We start from the raw sequence: 24,298 nt of genomic DNA, 5'->3' as shown, positions 1-24,298 counted from the left end.
GATGCAGCTAGCTGGGGCTCAGTGGGGTGAGAGACTCATCGGGGTGGTGGGGTTCATTGGGTGGGAGTTCGATGGGCTTGCTTAATGGGGGAGCCCCAGCTGCTGCCAAGAGGATGCCGCATGCTAGGCTCCCACCTCTATTCCCCTCTCTTCCCCATCCCATCCCCCTCTGCCTCATCTCTCCCCTCACTCCCACATCCCCCTACACTATACCATCCCTCTTCCTTCCCCCCACTCTACCACCCCACTCCCATTCCCCTATTTCCTCTACCCACCCGCTCTCCCTGCCCTGCCCAACTACAGGCACTCACCATTATACAGAAAACAGGATGGCTCCCAGCACACAGAAGGGGAGTACAACCAGCACTAGGACCAAGGAAGTGGTGTCCAGCTGCAGAGTCAGATAGCTGTCGCGAAACCCTCCTTTTCCCAGACACCTCTATGCTCACATAAATGGGGGAGAGGCAGTGGCACATGACCCTGCATGCCCTACCCATGCACCACATTTGGATGGGCTATGCCCCCCCAACTACACCCATGGGCATCCCCAGTCCTGCCCCCTCCCCTGAGTTTTACCTCTCCAATGGCTGCCCCAGGTGCCAGAAACTACACCGGCATGTGACCCCTCTTGCGGCTTCCCTTTGCTTCACGGTCATTTTCTGCAGGGAAGCAAAAAATTCTGCTGGTAGACATGAATTCTGTGTGTGCGCAGTGGCACAGAATTTCCCCAGAAGTAGAAATCTGGGATGCAGTTAGCCTATATTAGTCAAAAGATATATTTGAGGGTTTTTTTTTTTGTTTTGTTATAAGCAACAGCAGTTAAAATCTGCTTTAAAATAATAACAAAAAAGAACATTTCTTTTAGCAGCAAAATGTATTTCTAAAATCAAAGTCTACCTTCATTATTTCTGTAATAAGTCATATTTTTTATCTGGGGGATTACCCCCTCAGGGAGGATTCTCTCCATCGGATATTTAAGGTATGCCACAACTTTTGTGGAGCTCTTTGGATGCAAGGAGGAGATGTTCTGCAAAATAATCACAGACCCACAAATTCTAGTAGAGAAATGGAATTATTACTAGGTTTTCTGTTTTTGTAGCCCCTCTAATATCCCTGAGCATTTTACGATCACAGGCACCATTCTGGTCAGGAGTATATTCTTACTGCTACAGTCTTATTATCCACACATGGAGTTTCTGTCCATAGAGATTCTATGGTACAGTTTGATTCATTTAAAATTTTTACTATATTTGACTTTATGCTTTCTTTCATATACTGAGCACAATGCTACCAGCGCAACTTACTCTGTCATTCTTATATATTTTGTACCCTGGTATTATCGTGTCCAATTGATTTTCATCGTTCCACCAAGTTTCTGTTATGCCTATTTTATTAATATCCCGATTTAACACCAGGCACTCGAGTTCACCCATCTTAGTATTTAGACTTCTAGCATTTGTATACATACACTTACATAGATATTAAGAGTGTTATGGGAATGCAAAAACTATTGCATTAGACATAAAACACACTTAAAACCATATATTATATACATGTCCATATTAAAAAAATGTGTGCATCTTTTTAAATATGCAAAATACATGCAAAGTGTGAATGGCCCAGATGTAGATTGCTGGGAGCAACCCAGACTTGAAGGGGTGAAAAAAGGAAAGGCATAGGAGGCTAAATGGCAATAGGAGATATCAAGCCACATGAAGATGAGAGGTTGTCTAGGAAGAATGAAAGGCTTGTAAGGTTCACCAAGTCCCTCTTGAGCTTCCAAATTGTGCAGGGGGGACTCCTTTCACTCAATAATGCTATTTTTTTTTTAATATAAGAAAATTCCCTGGCAAATATTTGTTAACTGAAAGTTAAGTTTGAAAAACTAACACTTCAGACAAACACTTGAGAATTTTGTAGTTTTCCAAAAACCCACAAACATTGAAAGCCTGGAAATTCTAAATGAATGATTCAATTTACCAAACCGCTCCAAAATCCCAAACCAAAACAAAAAAAAATCTGAAAGTATACAAAATACATCAGGGTCACAAACAACCATAACTCTGATTCCATAGTTCTTACGACAACTTTATCCATCTTCATCTCTTTCATGACCCCAAAAAAGTTATTAAGAGGTAAGGGTATTCAACATACACACATGGATGCACAAGATTGCCTCAGAGTTTAGGGTTGTTCTCAGATGACACTTCAGAGTTAAGATCCTTTGACTGATCTTAATTGTGCAATAAATAAATAAAACCCAAAATCCAAAGCTTGCAAAGCTGAAATTTAACTTGGAATTTCCTGGCTATTTTTTAGGGGCTAGTGGGGAAGAGTAAAAATCTTGAACATTCTCCTATGACTTTTTTGGCAGAACTGAGATTCCTTCCACCTTAACTCTAGATTATTATTTTTTTGCCTGAGATAATTGCCTAGAGACAACATCAAGAGACAGGGTCAAAATGGGAGTCACTTGTCTAATATCTCCACTATCTGTTGTTTCAAATATGTAAATTCAAGAAATTGTGTTAGCCATGGCTGCAATTTTTAGTATCCTTATTAGTTCCATGAATTAATCTGCTAGTACATACTGCTCAACGTATTATACTCACACCAGCTGGATACAGCTGAAAGACGAAAGAAAAGAAACAAATGAAGTAGAACATTTACGTAAGTCAGTTAACTCACTTGTAAAAGTGAGTAACAGACTGATCAGGACTGGACGTTTCTTGCCATTTAAGGACCTCAGTGCTTTGTTATTTTAGAGTGAGTCTGGCTCAAGGGCTCAGAGCACATACTTATTTTCACACAGTCATCTAGGTAACAACAGTAAGACAAGTCAGTTTGAAAAAAGCCAGCATTCCACAAGTGCCTTTACAGCAAGTTTTGGTTCAGCCACTTCAATATGCTTGGATTATACAAAAACACACCATTGCCGAAAGAAATATCTGTAGAAGAAAGTGTAAAACAGCCAAAATGCATCTGCATAGAAAATCTGGAGACTCCTTTTCTTTGCATTATTACTCTTAAATTTTATACGGTTATATTTTTACTTCTACCCTCCCTTTCCTTCTAACAGAAAACCATCTAGCACAGCGACAAGTTAACTCTTCCATAACAGTGCTTTTAGGACAGTGCTATCATTAGCAAATTGACTGCATTCTAGTCAATTTTCTTCTGATATTGTGAAGAGCAGATGCCATCACAGTAAGAAAAATTTTGCATGATTTTCTTGCTCTGGGAATAGGAGAAAATATACCATACCTCTATTACACTAATTCACTCCTTCCCCCTATTTGAGACCCTTGTATACACTACACATCTCATTCCTTTTCATCATTTATTACATGATGGCCTTCACTGTACTAGGCACTGCACACATACACACAGATAGACAAAGGTCCCAGCCTGCTTAGAACTCAATGTAATTAAAACAATCCTCTGGCATTTTGGGAAGAGTTTACTGTGTGTATACTATTAAATACACATTAGTTCATGGTCAATACAGTTTACTAAGAAGTATTTCTGAAAGCAAACAAATAGTAAGGAATGCATATTTTTCAAGTTCTACCCCACTCAACAGCATTCAAACATTAAAAAACAAAGGGACATAAAAGCTCCTACCTATCTCTGTCCTGGTGGGTCCAATTCCATTGTAAACTCGCAAGTAATTAAAATGGCAAGCATCTGAATCTTCAATATCAAAATCACCAAATTTGAGCTGCACTCTCTGTCCGGATTTTACACGAATCTCCCACTCGCACACCGTGCTGTTGGGATACGTCTGTGGGTAGTTTATTGAAGTAAGAGTTCCACTTTCCGGGCCAAGAACAGTGTGTCCACAACCATCACCTTAAAGAAAGAAAAGTTTTATCACAAAAAAATTATTCATATAGCGCGTTCCTTTAAAGGGTTATCAGTAGTCAACCTGGTCTTTAGGAATGGCAGAAGATTTTTGAAAGAAAAGTTTTACTAACTACATTGTGATAAGGCTCAAAAGCAAAATAGGCAATGGTGAAACTATACTTGTGACAAAATAGGATTTAACCAACTTTACCTAATGTCTAAGTTCCTGAACACATCTGACCGGGGAGCTGCAACAACTTTCTCCAATACGTACGATTACTCTGCGATGGCTTTATTTATTTATTTTTAAAAGTATATAGCACAAACAGTGGGATAGGTGTTTCTTCAGGTTTATGGACACACACACAAAAATGATTTTAACAAAAAGGGGAGAGGAAATCCAGTCCTATTGTAACTGTGATCTTAAATAGGAAGACATCAGTTTAACTGCTGATTCTGAATTCTTAGTATTTTGGCAACAGGAGCAGAAGCGCAACATGATCTTTTGGGGAGTGGAGAGCAAAACAAATCCCTGGAAATAGCTGAAGAGAAGTGTGATCATAAACTGTTTAATTTTAAGGTGGTGACTGTATTTGGTTGCCAGTAAAATATATTTGTATTAATCTCACTGGCTCTTTAGGGCAGAGACTGCAATTTCTATGTTTGTGTAGTGCCTAGGGGCCTCTGAAGCACCACCACTGTATAAATGTAAAAAAATACTATCACTTACTACACAAATAAATAAATAATACAATGATAAGGAAGATCTATGCATTTGTGAGTAGAAAAATCAAATGTGATTGTAAATTTACAAGCGTAAATCAAATGTATTAGCAAAACATCCATAACAAGGGCAAACTAACTAATAAGCCTAAGAGTATTTACTCAATAGCAGAATATGAACTGCAGCCAATAAGATGCAATTAGCATTTGTAAACTGCTTTGAACATGAGAGTGCTACATAAGTAGCAATAAGGACTCAATGAACATTGTTCCCAAGATGGAAGAAAGTAGTTTTGACTGTAAGACTACAATCCAGCTAAATTGTAACATTTGGAATAAAACAACCACCTGCAAACAGGAACATTTGTGTTAGAACTTGAAGCAAAGGAGCCAACCCACTGAAGTCAGTTGTATTAAATTACTGTATTAGGGTTTGCACTACTCTTGTAGAGCATGACCCTGTGAGATGTAGAGCACTTCCAGAGGGGCCCTTTGGAAGTGTTCAGCAGCTCACAAGATCACACTCGAAGTACAGGTATCAGCCCTTATTTTACACATTCAAATGAGAACAGTAGGGGTGCAGGCACAAATCCAATTCAACATTCTGTTTAAAAGTACTCTTTCCCCCACTATATTCCCCATCCAGAGATTCATTTAACCCCTCACTTTTTTCTTAACAGAAGATATCATCATTATTAGAAAGTATGTTCAGATACCACATTCTAGCACTCCATAACAATCAATATTACTCTTGGAGACAGCTTTTTGATACAACAGCTATCAGCTTTCACAGTATGCCACTGTTTTATATACTAACCTTCTACTCTGTGTCCTAAGGTTAAAAAACAATCCATGCTAAAAAGTCTAAGGACTAGGTAATGACTACACAAATGAAAAAAAAGATTCCTCCTAAACCGGACAGTGCCTTTTGCTGGAATGATTGTAGCAGCAAGTCGACTGCACTGAAAAGACCGCAAAAAACTAATATTTATATTTGGTGACTTAAACCCGCAGAGGCCCTTCATTTTAAAAAACTGTTTTCTTTGCACTCCCAAGGACCTCAAAAAGGCAAGATAAGTGTATGTTTTAAAATCCCAGCTGCTGGTGGTGCTAGTATACAGATTAGCATTCCAAACAGAAAGGAGTCATAAGTTGCCTCAGCTAGTAGTCTTAAAACAAAAGCACAGGGGTAGGCAACCTATGGCACGTGTGCCGAAGGTGGCACGCGAGCTGATTTTCAGTGGCACTCACACTGCCCAGGTCCTGGCCACCGGTCCGGGGGGCTCTGCATTTTTTAATTTTAAATGAAGCTTCTTAAACATTTTAAAAACCTTATTTACTTTACATACAACAATAGTTTAGTTATATAGTATAGACTTATAGAAAGAGAACTTCTAAAAACGTTAAAATGTATCACCGGCACGCGAAACCTTGAATTAGAGTGAATAAATGAAGACTCGGCACACCACTTCTGAAAGGTTGCCGACCCCTGCAGTAGCATATATTTTCTTTTGGAAAAAAGTTAACATGTTCAAAATTGATTTCAGTGTAGTCACAGGTTCTGTTATAAAAGCACTCATTTGACAATGCTTTGCTTTATCTTATTTTTAGCATTTTGTTTGAAAATTGTTGAATCATTAGTTGACATTATATACGATAAACACTGTTGTTTCCATTCTGGTAATGGGTCAGTAACTATATTGTCTCTAACTAAATTCCCCCTTGACAAAGTCTTTTTCATTTACTACCCTAATAGGCATTGCTGTATACTAGTAAACAGTTGCCTCATTTTACCATGGAGGTGGTTTAAGTGGTCAGTATATATACATTGTATATCGTTTGTTTTTAAAAGGATTTTTCAGGATCTCAATAAAAGTAAGACTGTGAATGCAAGATTTACTATTAAGAAACTTTATAGCAAATAGACTAAAGACAGCCCTTAATTGTCAAAATCCTTGATGTTCAGAATATTTTTGAAACTCAGGAAAAAAATATTCCAATTCCTTTGCTAGTAATGAGCAAAGTCATAAGATTTCCTGGTTTTCTGCTGAGAAGTGAGGATAAAATTTATATCCTTCAAAAGCATGAAACTCAGTGGGTTAAAATAACTATAATAAATACCTAGCTCTTTAGCCAATCCATATCGATCATATTTCTGACCTATAGCCAACATTTCAAAACCCTGGGCATAAAAAAAAATTAATTTTCAACATAAATGGCAGCTGATTTCAGGTTGTATCCTAATTAAGGTAATGAACAATTCAGCTGATTCTCTATACTTCCTACCTGCATTTTTCCTGTTCTGTGATGTGGACTGGTGATTGCTTAGTTATTTATATATTCAAAATAGTACATAGATACGATGTCACCATAATTACCCAAACACCCAGCACCGACTTTGAACAGGGAGGCCAAAATTATTAGGTTGAGCTTTAAAATATATCAGTTAAAACATGTTAACATGTATTTTTTAAACACAACCTTTTAAAGAAATGCATGTTAAAATGTTTCAGCAGTTTTACCCTGTCAAAGCATGGAATGTTCAGTCTTGTTTCACACTGGCCTGAAGTAACCTCTTCCTATTTACTGGTAGAGGACCTGTTGGGAATATAGGATTATGATCTTAAGTCTACATTTTGCTTCAGATTCTCTGAAAATTAAGTGAACCAAAACCATTCTCAAGCCTTGCATACTCTACTAAGTTGTACCGCTTTAACTATGCTGGTATAAAGCAGTACAATGCCGCTAGTGTGGATGCAGTTATACTGATATGAAGGTGCTTTATACCAGTACAAATATTCCCACATGGGAAGGGAATAACTATATCAGTATAAGGCACCTTCATACCAGTATAACTGAATCCACCTAAGGGCTTGTACCAGTATAATTATGTTGGTTAGGGGGTGGGAATTTTTTTTAAGCTGTACCAATCTAACCAGTGTAGACCAGACCTTAGTTGCTTTACAGACTCTAGACAGGAGTGGAAATAGTAGGGAGATCTTCAAGGTACTCTTGGAAGGTCTAAATTATGCCACCTGGCATGTGCAGCCCAAAGTAGGATCATTGTGTCAAAGTCAAATTTCTCTGGTGGCTCACACTGGTCACATATTTTATGTCTGTCTTTTTGTTAGGTGTCTCGTTTGGGATAGCAATCATGGGAATGTCAGATTTTTATGCCTGAAGAATTTACAGATTACTGCTGCATGTCTAGTACCCAATGTACAGTTTGCCAAGGACAGCAATCATCATTCAGGAACTATTTGGATTATTTGTATTTGCTTCCACTGAGATTTGCTAAACAAGGGAATCGTTTTGCTTTATTGGTTCTGAGAGTACTTGAACCTCACCTGCATAAAAAGTGTCATTGTTTCTACGTTATATAACATTGTTGATTATCTGCAGACAGACAGACATCTTTGATCAAGGGGAAAAGTTCTACAGCCATCAGCCACTTCTTCAAGAAAGAGGAAACACTCATTGCAAATGTTCTTTGCATTCCAGGCACATATCTACCACAACATCTGATTTATTGATCTGAAGGTCATTATCAAACGCAATTATCATAGGATCGAGCTTCTAGTGAGCTGGACACACAGACATTAAATTGGATTACTAGAGTTCAGACAGAGAATCTTAACGTCCAGTCCTACATAACACATTTTTCTTGAATGAGCTGCCAAGTTCTATTGTCTTTAATAAGTGGCATCTCTGACATTTGAAAAGATCATCCAGAAAATTTGCACAGGCCAAGTGATTGAACGAGTAATCTGCAATACAATTAACTTTTCAACTTCTCAAAGAAATTTGTGAAATCAATACAAAGTAATTGTAAAACCATAACCACCACATGGTGCATGGGGCCCAACACAAAATATTAAAAGCCTGCTAAGTCCCTTGTAGCAAATTAGAGGAGTGTACTCATGTGGAACAGGGTGTTTAACTAAAGACCACCCATGGAAGCAATTTGTAATTTAGAGATCTCCATTACACAGTTAACCTACTCTAATTTTCTTCTGAGACCCTTTTTGGAGAACAAAGTGAACTCAAAATCCTTTTAAAAATCTGAAACTTAATACAAGAAAATCCTCTTCCCATTCCTAACATGGAGAAGGGAACAGCATGAAACCAGGTCTATAGACACTTTGATTACTATCTGCAAAGTGCACAGGATGCAAATGTATAAAATGCATATCAAAATATGAATGTGAATTTTAATACATGCAGTGTATGTTTGGAGAGAGAATTTAACTGTTAGGCTTCTTGACGAGATTTTGTCTGCATAAAGTGCTATATTCTGAAAGCAAATAATGGGAATTCAAGGGAGAATATCAAGAAAAATTAACTCTCTCAACTGAATGGAATGATGGCAGCACCAGAGTTCTTAGATGAATCTAAGCAAAGAAAGGAATTTCAAGCTGCTCATTTTAACTCTGAATATGCAACCCTCTACTTTGATGGGCTACTATAATCCCTTTTGCTCTGATAAGATGCTCTGCACAGAATTTTTCTGCTGTTTACATGAAGCAAAGATGCTGTGTCAGCTTCTCATTCCTTTCAACTGAGGCAGGGAAACTCAAAAAATGTATCATGAAAAAGAAATACCAACAAGTAACGAAAATGGGGTTCCCAAACTACAAATGTTTTTTTAAAAAAAACTATTTTAAAATACTTTGAGACATTTCCCTCCTTCAGCCCCAATCCTGCTCATAGAACTCCTACTGACTTCAGTGGGAGCGACTCTTCATTGTGTGGAAGATCAGCCTCTCCCTCTCGAGAGTTCTCCTTCCCTTCAGGCTCAGTAGGTTTCCCCTTTCTCCACAGTCATTATCATTTGTGTTTATGCAATTTGTTTACAATTTCTGGCACTCAATTCTATTTTGAAACAAAATATGAATTAAAATATATTGCTGTTATTCTGTGGAGAGAAACATAGGTCTGAAGGCAGGAAGGCAACTGGAGAAAGGATCTGAGTGAACAACAGATTATGGATCAAGGGGAGGGGGAAGAGAAGAAAGGCCAAAAGTGTTAAACATGCAGTTTGCCTTTCATGATTTTAACAGCCTGTTTGAGGGGTTTTGCAACCTTTTGTTCTTACATTAAAAGAATTAATTTTAAATATTTCATCATAACAATTTGATCCTTTTCACTTACTTAGTACTACCCATATTCTGGATTAATATAATTTAGCAATTAATGAATTTTATCCATACATGCCAAAGACCTTATAAAGGGGAGTAAACATCACCTCCATTTTATTATAGATGGAGAAACTGAAGCACCACCTTAGCTTTCCAACACCAAATTTATTTGCAGCAAACACTTTGGCATTTAGACTCTTAATTTAAATTCAACATACAGGATACAGTAACAACATTTTAAAACAGAACTCTCTCAAATTATATTATAACAGTTCAAGCATTTGTCTTCTCTGCTACCATACACAAACTAAACTGTCTGTCTCAGAAGAATGGGTAAGGGAGTAGGAGAGAAAAAACAGCTACCCAAACCTGTGTCCTAATGAGGGGACTGAGGATAGACAGTAGCTTCAAGGGTACAAGTATGAAGTACCCAACAGCTGACAAAAGAGGCCAACAGAGACAAGGTCTTGTGTATGAGGGGACCTAAGGTTCCGAACGGAGAACACATCTTTCTAATTCTTCTTTGGACAGGGGCTTCAGCAGCCAATTGTCTAAGTAAGTGAAGATAAAAATCCCTTGTCTCCTTAGATACACTGTTATCAGAGCCAGGCATTTGGTAAAATCTCTGGGTGCGGTGGAGAGGCCAAAGGGTGAGACTCTGTATTGGAAATGCTCTGCAACAAGGGCAAAACATAGATACTTTCAGTGTGACGATCTTATGGGGGATACAAAAATATGTATCTTTGATATCGAGAGCAGCAACCCAATCCTGAGGAGAGAGGGAGTGAATGATCAGCGCCATAGACAACCTTCTGAGCTGAAATTTCCTGATGTATCTGTTTAGAGCTCTGAGATCTAGAACTGGCCTGAGACTTACTTTCTAATCCTGAAAAAGAACGGAACAGGAGTAGAAGGTAGAACCCTTTGCTTCTGGAAATTAACAGTACTTCTTCTATCACCCCGGTGAGTAATAGAGCTTGTACTTCCCCCGACCCCCTCCTTAATAGTCTTTTGTGGAAAGGGGCCCTGAAAAGGGAGCTGGGGAGGAAGGGATTCGAATTGGATAGTATAACCTTCCTTTACTGTGTCTAAAACCCATCTGTCTAAGGTGATAGTTGTCCGTGGATTGTAGAGTTGGCACAGAGTCTCCAAATATGTGGGGTAGTTTTTCCAGAGGCGGTTCACAGCAGAGGCAACGCGTGGGGAGAATGCGGGGTCACTTGCCTCCCCAGATTTGCTGCTTGTCTTGTACTGAGCATGCTCACACAGACTGAACATGCTCAGTAACACTGCTGAAGCTGGCTACCCTCACTCTGCACCCCTCCCCATCGGCAGGCATGGGTCATCTCTGGTTCACAGCTCTCGATCCTCACATCAAACCTGCAGCCCGACATTAGTCAGGGAGGATGTGGGTGAGGTATTCTTTGTCCTCACCCTGGGCTTGTAGGATTTCTTCCTCTCCTGGGACTGAGAGGATGTTTGTTGCTGTCGACAGTATGACTGTCTTTTTTGAGAATAGTAAGTCAAAGAAGAAGGTGGAAAGTGTTACCTGTGATACCTGAACACAGGAGTAGGTAGTTTCCTGTGGTAGGGAGGCAGTAGCCCCAGAGATCTTGCTGTGGAGGGAGTCTCTTTCATCTTTTACAATACCTCATCAGTTTTTGCACTAAACAGTCCATCCCCATTCAACGGGGATCCTCTGGTTTAGATCTTGTTTCCATAGGAAGAGAAGATGATCGTACCCATATATGCCTATGGAGAGCTATTGCTGATACCACACATCTTGAGGCAGTATCAGAGACATCAAATGATCCCCTGAAGACATGTTTGGCCATGTTCTGGCCCTCTTTGATGAGAGCTGATGTTCACTGAAAACTCCCAGAATCAATAAAAGTTAAGATTGATATCTTCTCCAGGAGTTGAAACTAATACTTAGCCGCAATGGCTTCATGATCTGCCACACAAGTTTAGGGAAGATGAAGAAAACATTTTTTCCCTCTAGAAAGTCCAACTTCTTCCCTTCTTTATCATAAGGAGTAAGAAAGTTGAAAACCTGGCCTAGATCTTTGAAATGTTGCTGCTATAACGAGAGAGTTAGGCTGAGGGTGAACATGAAAATAAGAGAATCCCTCATGCAGTATCTGGTATAACCTATCATCCTTTTTTAAAATTGGTTGGAACAGTGACAGATTGGATCAGAGGGATTGTGCTAGCTGCCAAAACCATTCTAACGTAGGTGACAAGACCTTACTCCCTGCAGTAGAACTTAAATGTCAACAACTGGATGTGGGGTCTCCTCCAAAGCCACTGATGATAATTGTACAATATTTTTTGTAATTGTACAAAATGTTTACAATACTTGAAGAGAGAATCAAACACTTACTGAACGGGAAAGGATCTATATGAAAGGACACACTGGTAATGGATACTTACTTAAACATGTAGTAAACTTTGTATGAATGGATCACAAAAGAACACTGATTATCAAAGCCTGAAATGACATAGTTCTATCATTAGTGAGTGGACGTCATAGCCAATGTGTAGCTATCTTGAGTACAGACACACATCCCAGGACTTTAGGTTGTGGCTTTCAGATTTTGGCAAGATGCAGCAAAAAGCTGCCTGCTGCAATGAGGTCTATGAAGTAAACTGTGGCCTGGTCTACACTACAAAGTTAGGTCGACCTAAGCTGCCTTGTGTCGATCCCGCTGTGCACGTGTCTACAATCTACACTTAAATTTGTCTCCCACCAATGCAAGAGCCCCGTTATGGCAATGCAGCAACATCACCTCCCCGAACAGCTTTGAGCCATGGTCTATGTACTGAGGTCAACGCAGCACAAGTGTAAACACTGTGTTGCCTATGTCAACCCTAACAGTACTCCAGCAGCTATCCCACGCCTGACCCTAACCGCTCTAGGTCACAAATGTGAACTCCCTTGCCTAGGGGTCACAGAGACCAGAAGACCCCCTTCCCTTTAAAGCCCTGTGCATTTTTGAAATGGCTTTTCCTGACTGTCTAGCTTGGCAAGCACACCTAACAACTCTCCATTGTTGTGTGCAGCTGGCCAGCTGACCATGCTGACTACATGATCCAGACATGCTCCAGCTTGGAGCAGACTGAAGATATTGAATCTCTTGGGCCTGTGGAGAGAAGAGGCTGTGCAAGCACAGTTATGGATCAGCTACAGAAACATGAACATCTATGAGGAGATTGCACGGAGGATGCAGGAGAAAGGGAACGACAGGGACTAGCAGCAGTGCCGTGTGAAAGCCAACGAACTGTGACAGCCATACCAGAAGGCCAGGGAGGCCAACAGTTGATCTGGTGCCAAACCACAGACCTGCCGCTTTTACGAAGAGCTGCATGCCATACTTGGTGGCACCACCATCCCACACACCACCATCAATACCTCAGAGGAGACCAAACCACAGACCTCTGACTTGAAAAGTGAGGACAAAATGAAGATGGAGGAGGAGGAGAAGGAGAAGGGACACGTGACTGGGGGTCCAGCTATGAAGTCAGCCAGAACATATTTGAGACTCTACCACAGTCCAGTCAGTCCCAGCAGCAAAGTATGGGCAAGCCTGATGCAGGGAAGGAACCTCAGATCAGTGTGTAAATTTATTTCCTATTACTGTGCTGGCACCTCCGACTTAACAGGACACAGCTACTGACTTTTCATTAGTTTACTCATACTTGAAGAGGTAGCAGTAGAACAAAGAGAGGTAGAGTTATCATCTGCTTTTCATTGCCCTGTAGAGTTAGGCAAAGGGGTCACACGGAGCAGTTTATGTACACAGGGATGGCACCTGAATCCTCCCGAGAGATCTTGATGAAACTTTCATGGAGGTACGCCACAATCCTCTCCTGAAGGTTTCTAGGGATGTCAGACTTCTATCTTCCTCTGAAGTCGGACACTGTCCCATGCCACTCAGCGATAACTTTGGCAGGTACCATTGCAGTAAACAGGCTAGCAGCATGACAAACAGATTAATACTGGACAAGCCCCTGCTCCCCTCAATAAATTTTATTCTGTTCAAACAGAGTCCTTTGTTGTATAGCAGAAGATGAAGGTTTTCCTCCTGGACCAGATCCTAGTCCAACCAGGGAGAAAGCAATGGTGTTAGGAGCAGGGAAGCCCCAACCAACCTGATGACTAGTAACAGAAAGGGCCCTGCTTTCCACCTTAGCAGAGGGCTCTTGCATGGGTGTGGCCCCTTGCCACTGCCACTCACCCAAGCAAAAGGATCTACAGAAGTCCTTTCTGTAACCCTAGAAGATCTCTACTGGGTAGCCGCAGGAAGTAGCCACACACAGTCTGCTACCTGGCTTGTTGGGAACCCTACAGAGTGGATACAAATCAATTATTTAAATTTTGTTTAAAAAAAAACAACAGAACCTTATTTAAATTGAATATAGGTTTATTTTAAAAAATGATATAATTAAATTTGAAATGCCCACAATTTATGTTAAGGCTTAAACTTACTATCATCTATTAAAATCATTTACATTAAATAATTAATATTAAGCAGTACATTTGCTGACCAGTTTTAAAGAAGTCAAACCACTGAATTAGTGGAAGTCGCTGGTTAGGCACCTGGAGCCAGAGTTTACTAAAATGCTAACCCAGCTTTTGACAACAGTAGCCTCTTCTGCAGATGCAGACAGGATATTTTCTTTATTTGAGTTTATTCAACTAGTTCAGTCCAATGCCTAGTTCATTCAAAGTTGAGAAACAAATTGGAAATTGAAAAAGCAGGAAAGTTTGTTTCCCTCTTTCATGATATGAATAAAAACTGGGTGTGAGAGGATTAGATCTATTAATTCTGAAATCCTGAAGGACGTGGTGAGCAGAAACAACCAGTTTCAATTCACTGACTATAGATAATACTTACTTTGTTTAATAAATCAATTAGTTTTAAATACAAAACATGTTTTGATCAACTTTTTTTCCTTATTTATCTAGCACATGTAAGGTAGTTTTCTTCCATTAATAATAAATTTTAAAATGCTGTTTTTGCACATTTTTAATTAAATTAAATTTTTTATCCAAATTCCACTTCACACAAATTACAACTAAAACATTTATGGTCTAGTAAATAAGAAATGCATCATTCCCTACTTTTTAACATAACAACAATGAAAAATTAAGAATTTGAATAAACATATGCGAAGCTAAGTAAGTGTTTAAATGTGTGTGTATAGGTATAATGTATCCTCCTTGTCAGCAAAAAGTATTATCAAATTTAGTAGAAAGGCTATATTTAGTTGCACATCAACATTTTTTAATGTTTACCAAACAACAAGAATCAATCTTTCTTTATAAAAACAAAGTAGTACAAATGCAAAACAAGATTAAAAATCTGATTATTTAATTCAAGGTTTCCTGCTACATTATTTAAATCAATCTACACTGGACACATACATTACTCTACTCCAAGGGGAAGTACTCCTCTACTGCCCCCTGCTCCAGGAAGTTTGAGGGTATCCCCCAGTGGCAGCCAGCCCACTCACACTGGCTGATTAACAGCAGCAGCAGCCACAGGAGCTCCTCTGTAACACAACACCAGTGGTGTCAGTTGAGCTGTCTCTCTGCAGCCTTGGGATGACATTGCTGCATTGCTTTTATCTTAAGTGCTCAAATTTGGATGGTCATCTTTTCAACCATAGGGGCTAGAAACTTATTTTTTCTTTTAAATTCAAGATTAGACCATTCTGAAGTCAATGACACGCATCCTGAGAAGATTCATACTCATCATGGATATTTGAGTAAGTGGATTTTTCACGCCCTGGTTATAAGTAGTAAAGGGAAATAATTCTTCATGTGTTTGATTTTGAAATGTCAAAATAGCTTATATTCAAATATGTATTTTTGAAGTTTGGCATTTTTGGTGGTTATGGTAATTTAGAAGAAAACATAACGGGGGGAGGGGGAGGAGCTATATTTCAAAGAGGTACATTTTAAGATGTTTCATCTCCAAGAGTTAAAGATTTTATTGAAAAAAATTAGAAAGAAAATTCAATTATTCTCAACGATTTTTGTGTCAAATTTGGAGCCTAAATTCAAAGAAAAAAACCAATGGGAGTTTACTCCTGCTTTAAGTGTAAATTACAACACAACCTTAAGTATGGAGTCACTACAGATACCTCCATTACATATCAGCCAAACTGTACGAGTTGCTTTATTAATAAAAAGCAGAGAAGGCCCTTACTCTAACGATCTAAATAAATTCCAAGCTACTGAAACACTTCTGAATTTCTATGTTGAAAAAAAGTAAGCATCGTCCTTTTCTCACTTGGTTGTTTTGTTACTGGACAGCCAAAATAACTTAGGTTTAACTGATGAATAGGCCACACTGAGTACAAGACAATAGCTGAACATCTGTTAAGTGCAGAAGTTCCCAAGATGAGGTCCACGGAGAGCTGGCTGATTACGTGATGCTGGCTCTCTCTCTCATTTCCAGCTGCTAAATGGCATTAAAAGCAACTAAAAAATACATTAGATACTTTCACAATATTACTTTTCCATGTAAGCAACTGCTATCATTGCCCCAAGGATGTTATATAATCACGAGAGCAACGGGAGTTGGTCTGCACAACTGTGAATAGAATAGGTGGTGATCCAAGAGAATCTGTGTTAAAATATGGTCCTCAATACAAAGTAGTTTGAGAAACTGTGTGTTGAATTTCTCACTAATTCCTCATTATCATCTATCACTATTATAACATGTCAAACAGCAGACTGTTTTACAAATGTATGATAGCAGATCAGAATGTCCACAAGACACAAAAACTGGTATGTTACTTTTTGATTGTTACTGAGAATGTGGAAGAAACTGTTAAGTGAGAGCAGAGCTCAAACACAGCCAAGAACACACAAGAGCTTTCTAGCAATTGATAACATTTCTTATGTGTGGAATGAGATTATTATGCTCTTGAGTATTTTACAACTGCTGTCATACTGATTAAAACATGGGTAATCTATAGTGTACATTCTTCCATGTTGAATGAAAAACATTACAAGATGGCATGCATATTTTACCTTTTGTTTCTTCGTATACGATTATATTGCAAAACACACTGGGAAACTATGAAACCTTGTTCAAATTATTATAGGCGGGGCTGGCAGCACAACCCATTATTAAGGTTGCCCAGCACTTCCCACTATAAAACTCTGTTTTCAGTTGTTTATAACTTTACCAAACGGTAACCCTTTAAGCTGAAATATTTTGTTGTGGGTATTTGCCTCAGGCTGAATTTTTTTGGAAAACTTCAGCCAAAACTTTTTTGCCATTTCTGAGAATGAGACTGGGGGCTGGACTAGATGACCTCCGGGGGTCCTTCCAACCCTGATATTCTATGATATGTTGTTTTGCTCATGTTAAACAATTCTTGAGACACTTCCTTTGAGAAGTTCTACCAGCTCCATACTTTGGAGCAGCAACTTGAAATTTCCCAAGGGGTGACCTCTCTGTCCAGAATGTACCTTTTGCAATCCCCATGAAAAGCCACCCAAAGGTGTATAAGTTATTATCTTTGAAAAATCCCAATTTTCACATGGTCGGTCAAGACTGGCCAGAGCTTCGTAGCTAAATTCCTTGAAGATTCCATCTGACCTGGGTATGCCCCAGCCTGGGCCTAAGCAGGACTTTCCCTGCAACTCCAGCTTTGAACTGCCAGGGGCCGAGTCAAAGCCAGGCATCAGAACTCAAGAGCGGGGAGCCTGTGTCTCCTGTGCTCTCAATGACTCCCTCATTGGGCCCAGGCAGCAGGGAAGAGGAAGCTGCCTGATTCAACTGTAGATAGGACCAGAGCCAGACCTTGGGGAGTAAACTGGGCCTAGGAGCTGGAGGGGGAGGACGGGAGGAATGGGGAGACAGGGACTAGAGGCTGGCCCGGGGAAAAGAAGGAAACTGGGAACAGCTAGGCAAAGAGAGCTAGGGTGGGAGAGGGAATGAGGTATGGGAAAGGGGAGATAGACATAATGAGAGGCCAGGTGTATGGGAAGAACTGGGAGAAGGAACTCGTGGGGGGGGGGGGGGGGGACAGAACAAGACACTAAGATTAGATAAGGGAGACTGGGAGCCAGTGGGGTTGGGGGCACCAGAGGAGCAGGAGAGGCACAGATAGGCAGAGGAGCCACAAAATGCCAGGGGGTAGTGGAGACTGGGCTCAGGGAGGGAAGGGGAGACTGGGGCTGTGATGGGGAGTCCAGACTAAGGGGCTAGGATTGGCTAGGCAAAGAGACTGCAATGGGGAGGCAAAGCCTGAGGAGTGAGACTGACTAGGTGAGGAGAATGGAACTGGGGAGGGGGGGGAGAGAGGGAGAGGAAACAGGAATGGAATGGGGGGAGGCACAGAAAAAGTCAAGTTTGGGGGGGAATGGCAGAAGAGTCTGTACCCAATAGAGCAAACTTCTCTCCACAGCTGTAATGGAACTAAAAATTCCTGATTCTCACCATTCTTCTGCTGTCAGCAAATATCCATGAAACTCAATGGTGTCTCATTCTGGTCTAGTGCTGGTCTACACATAGAAGATGACAAGTTACTATTGCTATCCGCTCAAGTGGCAGAGGGCCATGAGTGGATCTAATGATTCCAGTCATGTGAGTGTCAATATGATGGCACATGATGGAATTTGTTTTTTCAGGGTTAGTTTTATTTTTAACCTAGAAAATTACAGGTACAAAAAATGTTAAAAGAACATTACTAAGCTTGTAAAGTCAAGCACTCAAAAGTTAAGTGAGTAACCTGTGCAACCTTAAATCAGCCCCCTTGTGCATATGCATAATGATAGTCTTTAACGACATGATCACGTACTATTTTTTCTACAGGACCCTGCCTCATTGAGTGCACAGGATGTACCTGCTCTGGGGATGAATCAGGACTGTGTAATGAAGGCTGTTGTCTGTAGGACCCCTGCCTCTTTGGCTAGGTCTACACTACAGCGGGGTTCCGACCTAAGATACGCAACTTCAGCTACGTGAATACCGTAGCTGAAGTTGCGTATTTTAGGTCGGCTTACCTGGTGGTGAGGACGGGGGAAAGCCGACCGCTGCCGCGCTGCCGCCGACTCCGCTGCCGCCTCTTGTCGAGGTGGATTTCCGGAGTCGACGGCAGAGCGATCAGGGATCGATTTTACCGCGTCCTCACGAGACGCGGTAAGTCGATCCCCGATAAACCGATTGCTACCCGCCGGATCGGCGGGTAGTGAAGACGTAGCCTTTGTTGCATGAATCGGAAGGGGTGTAGTGAATGAGGCAGCGGATTGCAGGGACAGAAAGGATGGTCTCATGGTTAAGGCAGTGGGTCACTGTTTGTGTGTTCTTCATTTTATGCATGCCTGACTTGAGACCTTAGGGCCTGATTAGCAGAAGCATACACATCTGCAAATGAAGTCAATGGAAGCTGTGCTCTGAATGTATAAAATGCTATATAACACTAAGTACTCTGAAAAATCAGATCCTAGTGTCTCAAATTGGGGAAACTTTTAATCTTACTCTTCTGGGCCGTCATAGCACCCACTCACTTTACAGAGATATTGTGAAGATAATTAATATTTTTCGAGCACTTTGATATTCTAGTTATGACCACCATAGAAAAGCCCTAGAGGAAATTAATCATGTTATCTTCAGAGCAGGGTTTGTGCAGATTAGAAAATCTAGGGCCACATACTGAACAACGAGGCAAAAAAATAGTGAACAGCTTCTCATAAAGTGAGCACTGTCCATTCTGAACACTGAATGAGGAACGAGTCCTTTGAAAAAAATAGTATGAGCATGTAATTAAAGACTGCATCATAATGCATATGCAAAAGGGGGCTGAATTAAGATTACATAGGCATTTCCTGATTTTTTTTGTGCTAGTCTTTGCAATCTCAATAATGTTCTTTTAAACATTTTGTGCGTTTTGCATATAATAGTTTCTCGTGTGTTTTGCATAGAATTTTTCATGGATTACATAGGGAGGAAGTGCTTTAACTTACTCTGGAACTCTTTAACCAAATAGGACTATTATAGCTTTTAATAGAACAGGCTCTCCACCCTCCACCCCTGGAAGCAGATTGATGTTATTCTTTGCCGAAAAACCTGAAGAATATTTTTCGCAAAGAAACAATATAACACATATCTCACTTTTCTACAACGTCCTGACAATCACTCATATTGAACAGCACTGAATTCAGCAACACTGGGGCCACAAAACTTTAGAACAACCTCCCCTTTTACTGCCCTTTTAAACAAAATTTGCCATTTAATCTAGTTCTCACCTCACAGAAATGTCTGAATTCAGGAGAAATGTGTGATTTCAAAGGACACCGTCAACTTGAAAGCTAGTGTAGGGGTTCCCAAACGTTTTCACGGATGGGCATCTTAAAGAGTTTGTCTTGTGGATCAACAGCTTTCCCATTCACAATGTGGCATTCCTGTGGCTACTATGGCAATTGCTTTTTACTAGTGTTACTTTTACATGGGAAGTAGCGTATTTTTAATTTCTTTTCATGCAGTTAGCTGGAAACAAGGTGGAAAGGCCGAACTGTGTGGTTACTATGCTCTGTGGACTACTGTTTGTGCAACCTCTGATACAGGTCAAAAAATGAGTTAAATGTAGATTAACACTACTACTGTCTTTGAATCCCCCTGTAGTTTACAATTTAAAAAAATGTTTTCTTCTCCTGTGTTGCCATCTGAAAGACACGCAAAATCAGAGAAAACTGTGTACAGTCAGCATCACTATTTCTAATGTACAGTCAGAAGCAAAGTAAACTGAAAAATATAAAATATTTTTCCTCACATCTCTTATTTACAATCTTAGGTACAGAATGGAGATTTTTAAGATGGTGTGGATTCCCTTCAGCCATTTTTTTCTAGCATTAAATCAAAGTGATAGTTAATCTTACACTCCGGTTCTTTCACCATTGTCAAAAGACCAAATGTTGCCTTGTTTTCAGCACACATAAGTGTGCAGTGAGTTATTTCACGAAAAAAGGAGACATCTCATTAACTTTCCTAAAAGAATTGTGCATTTTATGGCTATTCTGCCAAAGATGTCCCTTTTACTCCTGTACACGTTATGTTACATATCTCTAGTGTCTAACTCTGGTTTTATAAATTAACCACTCTTAACTCCTGCCTCCTAGCTGATCCCAGTTTGCACACATTGTGGAAAGAAAAAAACCTGCAAGTCGTTGTCAACATACTGAAGATCCCACAGAAACCACATTTCAAATATATACACCACCCCAACATTAGTATTGCCCTTTTACCCACCAGCTCCTGAACTTGCATTTTCCAATGTTTCTTGAAATCACCTCAGAAATACAACAACATGCAATTCAGAAAAAGAACGTACCAGGAAATCACACACAATAATATGATGCAAACACAGGAGCGAACAGATTCCTGCTCCCCAAACCCTGGAAGGCATCTCCCTATACTTTCGTTTATCATCCTCCTACACGCATCCCGCTTGTGTGAAAGCCTCCCACTCAACTTTTAATTTGGGCTTAAGCAACATTAAAATGATACAACCAAAGCCAAATTCCTCACACATTAGGACAGGTGTGGAGGTATTTCCCCACCTCCCTCTCTAATCTTAGGGGAACAACTCAGTGACTGATGGGAAATGGGGGGTACATCTCCTCGGATAGCGATGATCACTACTCTCATGGAACCTGAGATTAGGAAGAGGGAGTACCAGGCATCCCCTCTTCTCCATTCCCACTACACAGGGCTGTGTGGGGTGACAAATCTCTAGGACTTGAGGCTGAGGACACCAGAGCCCCCTCGAGTAGCGATGAAGACCCCAGAGCAGGGGTTACAGGCACTGGACACCTCTTTCCCCCTTTATTTGCAGAAGCGGGGATGGGGGCAGCCCTGGGGTTTGGGACAGGGCGGGCAGGTCAAACACGGGGAGAGGGGGGCACAAGCCAGATGCCCCGGAGATTTGTGGGCTGCCCACAAGACACCCGCCCCCGAGGTAACGGGTGAACCAGGGGCGGAGGGTAAATACCCGCCTCCGGGCGCTGAGGACTCCTGGAGGAGCAGCGGGGGGGTCCCTGCCTCTCACCCCCCCGGCAGACCCATCCCCCAGCGAGCGGGGGGGTCTGTCACTCCCGCGCTCACACGCACCTTTCTGCGCCCCGGCGCCCCGCAGCAGCAGCAGCAGGAGCAGCGCGGCGGACGCCGGCCGGGTCCCCGCGGGGAGCGGGCGCTCCGGGCTCAGCATGCCCCGCGGCGTCTCCAGCGCGGCCGCCCACCGCCCCCGTGCATCCCGCGGGCCGCGCCGGCCGCTGCGCTCCCCTGCCCCGCGGCCGGCAACGGGACCAGCCAGCGGCGCCGCCCCCGGGCTCAGCCCCTCCTGCCGCCGCCGCCGAGCCCGCGCACCGCCCCCTGCCAGGGGCGCAACCGCTTCCGGGTCTGCGGCTCCGACCCCGGCCGCCCCCTCCTCCTCGCCTCTGAGTCTGGGGCTGCGGCCTCCCAAATCCCCCCCTCCACACACACACACACACACACACAGCGGGGGCGGGGAGGCGCCACAGAAAAGTAAACACCCCTCCTCCCCCCAAACTTGGTGTTCATTAAAAAAAAAAATCTAACCTAAACCGCAAAACACACACACATCAGGAATCCCCCCAGATAGACCCACAACCTTCCACCCCGCAAACATTAACAGAGACCAGAAAGATACTAACGTGTGTCCCCCCCGCCAACACACCCCAATGCAGGAATACATCACAGCTGGAAGGCAATGTAGGAAAGGAAAACCAGACAATATGCCAGCAAAAGAGACTTGGCTTCAGGCAATTTGTCACTGTGAACCCAATTAAAGTAGTTGCACTCCTATAGTTGCTGCTCCTGCTCTCCCTAGGTTGTCCTTGAGAAGCCCCAAAACATCTACTTTGGGTCACAAAACCTCAAATCACCATCTGATCAGATCTCCACCAGACCTAGACAGGCAAAGGTGCACACAGTACTGCTCCAAGAGCTCATAATACATGCCCTAAATTTAAAAATGTGCATGACTCCGGGTAGCCTAACCTGATTCAAAGGCCTCTGAGGCCAAACACTCCTATGGAATAAAATATCCCAAAGTCCCCTCCATCCACACTCATATATATTCCCCTTACACATTCCCTTTAAACTTCCTATATTTTGACAAAGAATATTTCCAACTTTTTTCCCAGAAAAATATGAATGTGCGGCCACATAAACATCTGCATGAGAAGAGAACTGGACTCAGCATTGCCAATCCCAAGTGTTCAAAAATTGTAAGTCACGATTCAAAAATCGCGATTGGCTTAGAAATCATGATGTATTAAATTGTCCATTCTTTTTATTTGCCTTCTGTTTTTTGAGCCTTTAGGGTTCATGTTTATAAGCTTTGTTCTGCAACTAGGAGGGCTACAAACTTACTTTTAAAAAAAATGGAAGCTGAGAGTTTCACCTAATCATGTGACTCCAGGGGCTGGGGCTTTAGGAAAAACACAAAAGATCATGAGAAATGTAATAGTTGACAACACACTGGACTTCATTCCCCAAAATGGAGAAAAAACATATTTGGAGAAAATGCATCCTGCAAAGTACTCCATGGGATTAAAAAAATATCATGATTGATAAGAAACTGCTCAACATGTGCACTTTGATTTGCATCTCCCTCAATGGAAGAAAAAATAAATTTGATGTTTTTGACACCACTGTTTTTGTTTTGCCTATAGGCAGCACCTCTGCATCCAAGAAATTCATCCAGTTAGAGAGTGTCAGGGAGTGAACCAACCTCTACTGGTAATGCTCAGCTTTCAAAAAGGAGTGTATCACACCTATCAGTGCAGCATTTTTTCCAAGATATAACTGCTTACATGTTCCATTACACATAGTCTTACTAGGTCTGATTAATATAGCCTAGACAAACCTACCATAAGGTGGGTGCACAATTGTTTGGAAAAGCATACTCAAAAAGTAGTTATCAATGGATCATAAGCTATCAAGTAGGGTACCGCAGGATCAGTCCTGGGTCGATTCTGTTCAATATCGTCATAAATGATTTGGATAATGGCACAGAGTGTACACTGATAAAGTTTGCAGATGATAGGAAGCTGGGAGGGGTTGCAAGCACTTTGGAGGACAGGATTAGAATTCAAAATGATCTTGACAAACTAGAGAAATAGTCTGAAATAAATAGGATGAAATTCAATAAGGAAAAATGCAAAGTACTATGCTTAGGAAGGAATAATCGTTGCACAAATACAAAATGGGAAATGACTGCCTAGGAAGAAGTATTGCAGAAAAGGATCTGGGGGTTATTGATGATCACAAACTAAATATGAGTCAACAATGTAATATGATCATTCTGGGATGTATTAGCAGGAGTGTTGTAAGCAAAACACAAGAAGTAATTCTTCCACTCTATTCAGCACTAAGGCCTCAACTGTAGTACTGTGTCCAGTTCTGGGCAGCACACTTTGGGAAAGATGTGTACAAATTGGAGAAAGTCCAGAAGAGAGCAACAAAAATGATTAAAGGTTTAGAAAACACAACCTATGAGGAAAGATTGAAAAAATTGGGTTTGTTTAGTCTGGAGAAGAGAAGATG

At 41.2% G+C, this 24,298-nt stretch overlaps 1 protein-coding gene across 4 annotated transcripts in view; it reads right to left on the bottom strand.

Moving 5' to 3' along the window:
* DCBLD2 (discoidin, CUB and LCCL domain containing 2) overlaps nucleotides 1-21,953 on the bottom strand; it is a 70,048-nt gene extending 48,095 nt beyond the window's left edge. For all 4 annotated transcript variants that reach the window (XR_003370151.2, XM_024203587.2, XM_026658977.2 and 1 more), the window contains exons 1-2: nucleotides 21,839-21,953; nucleotides 3,625-3,852 (exon numbers count right to left, since the gene is read on the bottom strand). Coding sequence is in view for 3 of the 4 variants with exons in the window: in XM_024203587.2 (XP_024059355.1) it covers nucleotides 3,625-3,852; nucleotides 21,839-21,935 (325 nt within the window). In the remaining variant the exon portion in view is untranslated. The remainder of the gene's footprint in view (nucleotides 1-3,624; nucleotides 3,853-21,838) is intronic.
* Nucleotides 21,954-24,298: the final 2,345 nt, after the last annotated feature.

This window comes from Terrapene carolina, unplaced genomic scaffold (assembly GCF_002925995.2).
Source record: "Terrapene carolina triunguis isolate 2854851 unplaced genomic scaffold, T_m_triunguis-2.0 Scaffold558, whole genome shotgun sequence".
In the NCBI taxonomy this organism is placed as follows: Eukaryota; Metazoa; Chordata; order Testudines; family Emydidae; genus Terrapene; species Terrapene triunguis.
Note: the sequence above shows the minus strand (reverse complement) of the source record. Positions and strands in the feature narration are given on the sequence as shown.